Genomic DNA, 9,109 nt, shown 5'->3' on the forward strand with positions numbered 1-9,109 from the left:
TGCTACGGTGTACAGCCCTGCCCAGCATGGCTGGTGGTCCAAATACCTGCTCTGTGCTGTGCAAAAAAAACATCCAAATTTGGCACTTGTTTGCATACAAATTGGGCAGTTGTTTGCATCCAAATTGGGCAGGTTTGTTTAAAGTAACATCCTGCAAAAGTCATGAACTACTTGCTGTCAGTTTGTAATGTAGCCAAGATTTACGATCACACAACGCCAGAAAAACTCGCAATCATTTTTTTCTTCTAAAACAAAATATTGGCGTAACGAAAACGCAACATTCAGCTTGTCTTTTTCTAAAACAAGGATGAAATACTAGAAATCTGACGTCGAATTTCTAAGCATGCCAAATTTGGCATATATGAATATTTTAAAAACACCCTTTATCGAAAGAAGACTATTTTAAAAAGCATATGAATTTACACCAAAAGGAGAAGTGAAAAAGAAAAAGCGGAGGGGCGATGTTTTGTATGCAAATTATGGCAATATGTGCTTGTTAATTGTCATCCTCTCGACTACATAATTTACCATCCCGGGCGTTCGATTTGCCACGATAAAAATAATAATTGAAGAGCAAAATCTAAAAAGAATGTGAAAAAACAATCTAAAAAACTGTCAGTACATGACTGCTGCATCAGTGTGCAGTGTGTAGCACACGTAGAATCGCACGAGGCCACAAATGTCCAGATCGAAATGGCCGTCCATCCATCCATCCATCCATCAGTCTACAGTCGGCTGACGGAGGATTGCACATCTGCACGTATCTCTGTCTGCATCGCTGCATCTGCATGCATGAACTCTGATTTACAGTACTATTTCTTTGGCGTCGGAACGCAGGGCGGTCTATGAGACAACACTGTGGTGCTTGCCAAAGCCCAAAGATCCGCCTATCGTTTCAACCAGTCTTGCTAAATCTCAGTCGACTGAAACTTGGTTATGTCTCGGTCGATGCTATATTCGATATAGGTTACATTGAGACCTAGCCACACCTTTATTTCTTTTCTCTGCCTTGTTTTTTTATTTCATGGAGAAAAACAAGCAGAAATCCTTATGGGTCTTCGTTGACCAATTATAGGAATCCTTAGAAGGGAAACACTGTGCTCGTGATGGGCATATGCATGCATGGTGGGTGCAGTGCAGGCCAGCCCCAGTTGCACATGTGCATCATTGTTTGTTGCATTTGTCTCCAAGAGTGTCTGTCAGGAACATGCATGCTCTCCCATCAGTGCTGAGACTGAGAGCACTGTGCACTGTTACTAAATCTGTCACACAGTGGCTTATGCTAGAGAGGATTGTTAGGCATGATGTATAGTAAGTACTATTGTATACAAGTACTTAGTAATAATATTCTATTATATCATTGGTACCAGCATCCACTCCACTGCTTGGATGTTTTTATCAAATCCGTACTAGTAATAGACAGCAAGCAAACAAATAGTTTGATGATCCCTCTTGCTCTTTTTTGCTCTCTCTTGCTTGAGATTGACATGTCTGCAGGCCAGGATGCAGTGCAGCAACCGGACGGACATCATCATCAGCTCAGCTGCCGTCATGTCGAGCACTCAGTAGCAGTACAGCTGAGCCTTAATGCTATAGTAAGTACGTACTCTGCATGCATGGATCGACAACCTGCAGAATAAATTTGTGAATCTACTGGAAATGATCTCTATGCGGATCAAGTGAGCATTGATCAGGGTGTTGCTGGTGGGTGGAGTAGGATCAATCGTACCACCATCAAGTCAGACGAGAACATAAATACGGGAGGGAGGTGTGCTGCGCTGCTCCCTGCTGCTGGGGTAGCCAGGACATGTTATGAGTGGAGGTGTGTCTGAAGAACTCTCTGGAGAACTCTGAATAATAAGCCTCCTCAGTCAATTCACACCAGCAGCTCTGCATCCATCTGCAAGTGCCAGCAGGATCTAAATGAAACTTCAAATCTTTCTCAGCATCAGCATTCACTTCTTTCTGTGTCTGTCTCTATGTGTGTGCGTGAGAGATACAGTAGTAACAGTCGGACAGTCAGAGAACAGCCTCGTCGCGTATCTTTCTCAGCATCTTTTGGACGAAAGGTCATGCAGGATCGTAGGAGCACTGTAGTACACTGCACTTGAAAGTTGCGATTAGGTGTAGCTGGCCACCGCACTGAATATACACACACATGACCCATAAATTGTGCAGGTCGTATGCTGCTAACAATGTGACCAGATGCACAGGGACAGACACCATAGGGCCACCCAATGATTCAAATTTGGTGTGGCCCATGTCACCATATGTATATGTATGTATGTGCAATGCAGTTGTGAAGCTGCAGGATCTGTGTTGTTGTAGTAAAAGAACTGTCAAGTGAGTAACCAAGCTGCCTGCTCCTGCTGTAAGAGCATCTCCAGCCGTTGGCCCCCAGGGGCGCCTAAAATCGCCGCCTGGGGGTGAGCCGGCGCAAAAAATCGGTCTGGGGGCGAGTTGGTCCCCAGCCGCCGGCCCCAGGGCCGCCCCCAGGCGTGTTCAAAAAATAAAAGTATATAGCAAAGTTCGGCGAAGTTCGACTAAACACGACAAATTTCGGTTAACTTGGGCATATATTTCGACAAAGTTCGCGGATTTTCATTACATAGCAAATATATAAACTAATCTAAAAAAGAAACTGGCTGAACGCCGAGTAGTCGCCGTCGTCGCCGCCATCCTCACCGCCGTCGTCATCGTCGGCCTTCTCCTCCTTGACGCGGGCGCCCCTGCTGGACCCGGCGTCGTCATGGCGGACTGGTGGCGGCGGCGGCGCGTCGTCGTCGTCGCTGTCGTCGATGACGACGACTCCTCCTTCGTCGCGGCCCCGGCGGCGCTCCGCGAAGCGCCGCAGAGCGGCGCACTGGCGCTCCCTCGCCATCTTCAGGGAGTCCTGGCGTGCCCATTCAAGGGCCACGTCGTCGTCGAGCTCGACCTCGCCGTGCTCCGTCTTCACGGCGGGGAGACCCGGCTCCGCCTTCACCAGCGCGAGCCCCGGCTTCGACCTTCACCGGCGCGAGCCCCGGCTCCGTCTTTGGCTTGACGAAGCGCGGAGGAGGCGCCGACGAGGAGGCGCGCCGGCCGCCCTCGTTGATGACGATGCCGGCGCTGCGAGTGCGCCGGCCGAGCGGCGTCTCCGCCGCGGGCTCGGCCTTGACGCCGAGCAGCGCCGGAGTGCCGGAGGAGTGCGAGAAAGAGCGCGAGGAGGAGGAAGAAGAGGAGGAGCCGAACCTCCTTGGCCGCCGACCACCGCCGCGCCGTTGGTGGACGTCAGCCGCTGCTGCTGACGGCGCTTGAAGTACGCCGCCCAAGCCGCGTGGTTGTCGGCGGCGTACTGTGGGAGGGAGAGCTGGGCGTCAGTGAGGGAGGCGCGCACGACCTCGACCTCGTCGGCGAAGTAGGAGAGTTTGGCCACGGCGTCGGGCAACGGGGGAATGGGCACTCCCCCGTTGCTGAGCCTCCAGCCCGTCGGCCTGGCGCGCATGTCCGGCGGCGCCGGGATGTTCGCCTGGAACAGGAGCCACGACTCCTGTTCGCGGAGCGTGCGGCGGCCGAAGCCGTTGGCCGCCGCCTCGTCTCCGGGGAAACGCTCGGCCATCGGGAGAGGGGGAGGGAGAGGGAGGGGCTGGGCGGCGGCTCACGGGAGAGGGAGAGGGAGAGGGAGAGGGAGGGCTCGGCAGCGCTGCTCGGGAGAGGTAGTGCTCGGCGGCGAGGGCAGGGCTGGTGTGGCCACAGGCGAGCGAGGCCACCTGGTTATATAGCCGCGCCGCGCCCGTGTGTACGCGTGCGAGGGAGGGGAGGCGTCGGTGCGTCGTCCCGTGACGCACTGCCGGTCAGCCTTGCCATTGATTCCCCGCGGGAAACCGAGGCGTTGGGGGAAGACGAGGCGCGGTGTCGCTGACGCGGCTGGCCCGCGGCTTTTTCGCGCTAAAACCGCTCGCCCCGGCGCCCCCGGGCGCCCCCAGCGCGCCGGGTTCGGCCTGGGTCCGCCGACGCTGATTTCGGCCCAGGCCGGCAAAAATCGGGCTCCTGGGGCGCGACTGGGCCGTTTTTTCGGCGCCGTCGTGAAAAAATCGCATGGGAGGTCTCCCTGGGACGCGGCTGGAGATGCTCTAACATTGACACCAATGAACATTCAGAAAACAATGGCACCCAATTATTGCCATCAGATCACCCTCATTCCCAGTACAAATACTACGAGCGCAAACACCTGCTCCTGCTACTGTTGTGGAGGTGAACAGTGAATTCCTCGGCCATGTATGTAAGTATGTGCATGTACTTGGGTGGGCCCGCCCCGTCAGCCAGATGATACGTGCATGGTCCATGCAAAGCAGTGGAGTACCGCCGGGTGCTACTGTACGATAAATCATAAAATCGAGTAAGCTGGTAAACCCAAGGAACGAGCAGTGATGAAAAATGAAACAGGATTGATTGTAGGCAACCAACCAACTAACTGTACTGCAACAATTTATTCATTCCAGTCCTTGGCAGGCAAGAAGAGGACGCATACCAGTACCGATCCCAAGTGCTAGCTGCCATCAAAACATCTACACCGGACCCCTCAAATCCCTCCTATATGTCCGGGCTACTCTCCGGCGGGGAAGATATCCGACGGCTCCTAGGAATTCTTGAATATTTTACAAAAAGTCATTCAAAAGTTCTAAAATTGTGCACAGGTATAATATCTCTTTAGATGCTGTCGGATATGAGATCCCACAACGCAGAAAAATGTATCACGGTAGCACCTAAGACTTGGTATCACCTGAAATTTTCCCCTCTCCGGCGTTCTCCGGTCTTCTCCGGCATGATGAGCAGCGGATCTGAGTCCGACAACTCCGGAACTGTCGACTGGGACCTCGTCTCCAGGAGTTAGTTGTCCGGTTGTCTCTCTGCCAGTCCTAGAAGGAAACCCGAGCTCGGTCGTCCCAGGATGCGGGCACAGAGTCGCTCCAGCGAGAAACCATTGAGTCCGTAGAAGTGGGGGCAGAGCCATGATTTAGACATGGAGGGGGGGGGGGGGAGAGATAGTAATCGTTTCAGAGACACAACACAAGTAGAATTGTTTGTGCCCTTGCGACCTGCACGAAAGAGGATGAGGGTGAGACCGGGTGACGCATCCGACAACTCCGATAGTGAGCACATCCTGCTCGACCCATATTGCGTCTTCGACCGCTACTTCCACGACAAAGATGAAAAGGGCAATGGCAAGGGTGGCCATGGGTGAACTTCCTCCATAGCTAGCTAGTAGAACATGCCAATTTTTTGTAATCCGATGGCATGTGATGAACTCCCCTATGCCATGTGTGTTGATATAGATGAACCACGTGTGTTATTTTAAGGTTGCATCGGTGTATGGATTGGAGGATTTGCTAATGAGGGAGACGGCCGTGGACGCGGACATTTGAGAGGTGGCCGGACGTTGTACGCCCGCGGATTTTCAGAGGGTCAGTTTTGTACATGACAATTGGCGACTAATGATGCTCTAGTCTATTTCAGATCAACAAATGATCGAAAGTGCGCATATATTTGCTCCATGTTTCTTGGAAGTACCAGTGGATAAGAATGCATGTAATGCTGGTGTGATATTTTTGGTCGCAGACCAAGACGCAGGGCCATATGAACACACACACACACACACTTGCAATCGCAGCCGCAGTCCTACACAACACATGGCGCTCCCGCCCCATCCCATGTGTGTGTGCTGTCAGTGAACCAACCACAGGTCCTCCCAACATTGATGACATCGCAGTGCGTACATATATTTTTTACTGTTCATCATCCCTTGATTCAGAACATCATCCCTTGAATTCCAGCTCCAAGCCGCTGCCATTGATCCCAAGAGGAAGCGCGGTGCCAAGCAGACGCGGACAAGCCGATGTGACAAGATAGTCTGGACTCTTGCCTGCCGCAACGGAATTGGGTTGTCGGTTCCTCTGGCGCCGGCCGCGAGTGTTGCCAAATCCGAAATCCGGCGGAAAGGCGCCGAGGAAGAAGACGAGCGCGCGGTGACAAGCGGCGTGCGTCACCTTCGTTGATTGGTAGCCGTACTACAGTACCTACGACGACAGCAAATTTCTGTGCTGAATCTGCTGAATTTCTGTGCTGAATGGGCGCTGATTTTGACTGACTGATGGCGACGCCCGAACGGAACGGAACGGCTTGCGGTCGTTCGTGCTGTGCTGTGCCGTGCGGTGCGTACGTGCACGGGAAACAATGGACGGATTGGTTGAGCTGCATCTGTTGTACGGTTTGATTTCGGTCAATAGTGGTAAAAACAATGGATGGGTGTGCAGTTGGGGCACGGCACTGAAAGTAAGAGACGAGCTGCACTGAGCTCAAGTAGCAGCAGCTGCATTTGTTTGATTGATGTATGGTACAATTTCGGTCAACAATCGTGGGGGTGGGAAACAATGGCCGTTTTTTACAGTCTCACATGCACACCTTGCATCGATCGGTCATGGAGGAATGGGGGGAGGAAGGTCGATCGATCCAAGCCTAGCTAGCAGTTAGCGGATTAGCGGGTGGAGCGGTGCTGATCGGCGCCGGGATCCGTTCATGGCCGGCGTCGGTCGGGTCAGCGGGAGCGGCCGCTGGAGGAGGTGGAGAGCTCCGGGGGAGGCTTGACCCTGTACACCACGAGGAAGCAGGGGAGCACGGCGCGCCGGTCCAGCACCACCAGCTCGCCGTCCCCCGCGTCAACAGAGTCGTACTCGCCGGGGCGCTCGTCGGCGGAGGCGCGACGGACGCGGCCGGCGATGACGCGGCACACCAGCATGCCCCTGCGGCCCTCGCGGCCTCCTGTTATGCCGGCGTCCGCCGCGCCGCTGCCGGCGAACGTGCGCACGGCCCTGGCCGCGCCGGCTTTGTGGCACGTGGCCACGGCCGCGCAGATCACCTCGCTGCCGCCCCCGGCCTCCGCCGCGGGGCGGCACTGGAACCGCATCACCTCGTTGCCGTCGGCGGCGCAGCGCCCGTCGCCCGCGGCCTCGCCCCGCGCCCGGGCGGCGGCGCGCGCGGCCTCGAAGCGCGCCGCCGCGCGCGCCGTGCCGTGCACCCGGAACAGCGTCTCCACCTCCGCGGCTCCGTCGGCGCGCGCCCAGCCCGACGCGAAGATGAGCTCCACCACGCGCCGCGACGGGTGGCCCTCCGGCAGCTCCGTCATCTCCAGGAGCGCCGAGCCCGGCCGCTCCAGCGACGCCGCGAGCCGCTGCACCCTGGGCGTCTCCTTCCTCGCGTGCTCGGACGTGGCGTCCGCCTCCTTCTTCCTCGTCTTCCTAGCAGTAGCAGCAGCAGGCCGGTCCCGCTCGCTGGACATGGACCTGGACCTCCGGCTCTCCCGGCCCCTCTCCGGCGGCAGCAACGCGACGGAGGCAGCACCCTTGGCCGTCGGCGTCGGCGGGTGCTTCTTGGGCGGGGGCAGCAGCGGGCTGTACGCGTCGTCGGCGACGGCCGTAGAGTACTTGCAGCTGAGCGAGCGCACCCACGCCGTCGCCGCGGCCATTGCCGGCGAGGTACTGTGCAAGACGGGACCCCAGCACGGCGGCGCGCCGTATAAAAAGCAGAGCACGAGGGCGGGGGGCGGCGACTGGCTGGAGGTTGTTGGCGGGGAGCGGGCGGTGGGTGTCAACTCACCTCAGCTCTGCATCTCTGGGCGTTATTATGGCCATCAGATTTATTCGCCACCACTCCGGCGACCACCGGCTACACCAGAGAATGGTTCTCCCGCCCCACCGACACGTGGGCCGCCGACGCAGGCGGGTCCGGACGGCAGGGAGGGGCGTAGATGGTGTGGAAAGTAGCGCAGCCTTTCTCAGTTTTTTCCTTAGCATCTGGAGATCGATCCTCCTTTTGGGTCTGGTGTGTGTATGCTTTCATGATCCGCAAATTAAAGGCCTAATCACAAGGTGATGAATTTGCATATTTTTTTGCTTAAATAGACCTTTTTTTGTAGTGGATCAATTCTATTTGTTGCGTTGGATCAACTCTCTTTCCATTTTTTTGCTCTATTCTTAATCTGTAATGGGACAAGGAACAACAGAAATAAAGAAATTACATCCAGGTTCGCAAGCCACCTAGCGACGACTACACGCACTGAAGCGAGTCGAAGGCATGCTGCCGTTATCGCCCCTCTCACATTGGAGTCGGGCAAAACTTGTTCTACTAGACAGTCAGAAAGTCGCCGGGATAGAGACTGAGCAGGACACAACCCTAAATCAACCTAAAAAAAGCCTAAAAAGCGGAGTACGAACCCTCCCGCGGCAAGGACCGAGGACAACTGGGACCCTAAGGCCATCAGAGACGAGGCGGACCTACGACAACACCGACGAGAGGTAGAGCACTCCCTTTCTACTTGTTAACGAACCACAACATTTTCGAGGGGTGAGTACGAAGATGCTCCTCCACGTGTAGTAAGTCGACATAGTATAAATCGATGATAATCCCTCCGAGGCAATCAGACGCATGTCGACTATCATGCCACAGCTGTTTCGGACTACCCTACCATGGTGCTCGGATCGTCCCTTTGTTATCTCATGTGTAGCCTATCAACTTCATCTAGTCCATTTGGCTACTCTGGTGCCTTTATAGAATAGGTCCTTAGGGCCTGTTGGAGGAAAGACTATTTGACATTGTCATAGGCTTTTTCAAAGTCAGTTTTGAATACTACTCCACTCATGTTTTTCCATAGTGCATCTCGGCGACTGTCACATGCAGGATTACTACGCCATCGACTATATTCCTTCCTTGCATGAAAGCCGTTTGAAATGGCCGGACAACCTGATCAGGTACCGAGTTTAACCTATTCGTTGCCACTTTGGTGAAAATCTTGAAGATGACAATGAGGAGGCATATGGGTCTGAACTGTTGGATCCATTCGGCCTCCTTAATCATCGGCAAAAAGAGAAGTTCGCCAAAATTAAGTCTGAATAGGCGAAGACGGTCGACATGTAGACAATTGAACAACTCCATAAGGTCATTCTTAATGATATCCCAGAAATTCCGATAGAATGCAGGAAAACCATCCAAAAAATGGAACTCTGTTATGTTCCATTGGGAATACCACAGCTCTCACCTCCTCTTCTGAGAAAGGTGTCATGAGGATATCGTTTTC

General features: G+C 54.5%; 1 protein-coding gene across 1 annotated transcript; it reads right to left on the reverse strand.

Moving 5' to 3' along the window:
* Nucleotides 1-6,307: 6,307 nt before the first annotated feature.
* On the reverse strand, nucleotides 6,308-7,909 carry LOC123100682 (uncharacterized). Its single transcript, XM_044522569.1, has one exon. The coding sequence runs from the start codon at nucleotides 7,499-7,501 to the stop codon at nucleotides 6,575-6,577; it is 927 nt and encodes a 308-aa protein (XP_044378504.1). The 5' UTR covers nucleotides 7,502-7,909; the 3' UTR covers nucleotides 6,308-6,574.
* Between the last annotated feature and the right edge of the window lie 1,200 nt (nucleotides 7,910-9,109).

This window comes from Triticum aestivum, chromosome 4D, assembly GCF_018294505.1.
Source record: "Triticum aestivum cultivar Chinese Spring chromosome 4D, IWGSC CS RefSeq v2.1, whole genome shotgun sequence".
NCBI lineage: Eukaryota > Viridiplantae > Streptophyta > Magnoliopsida > Poales > Poaceae > Triticum > Triticum aestivum.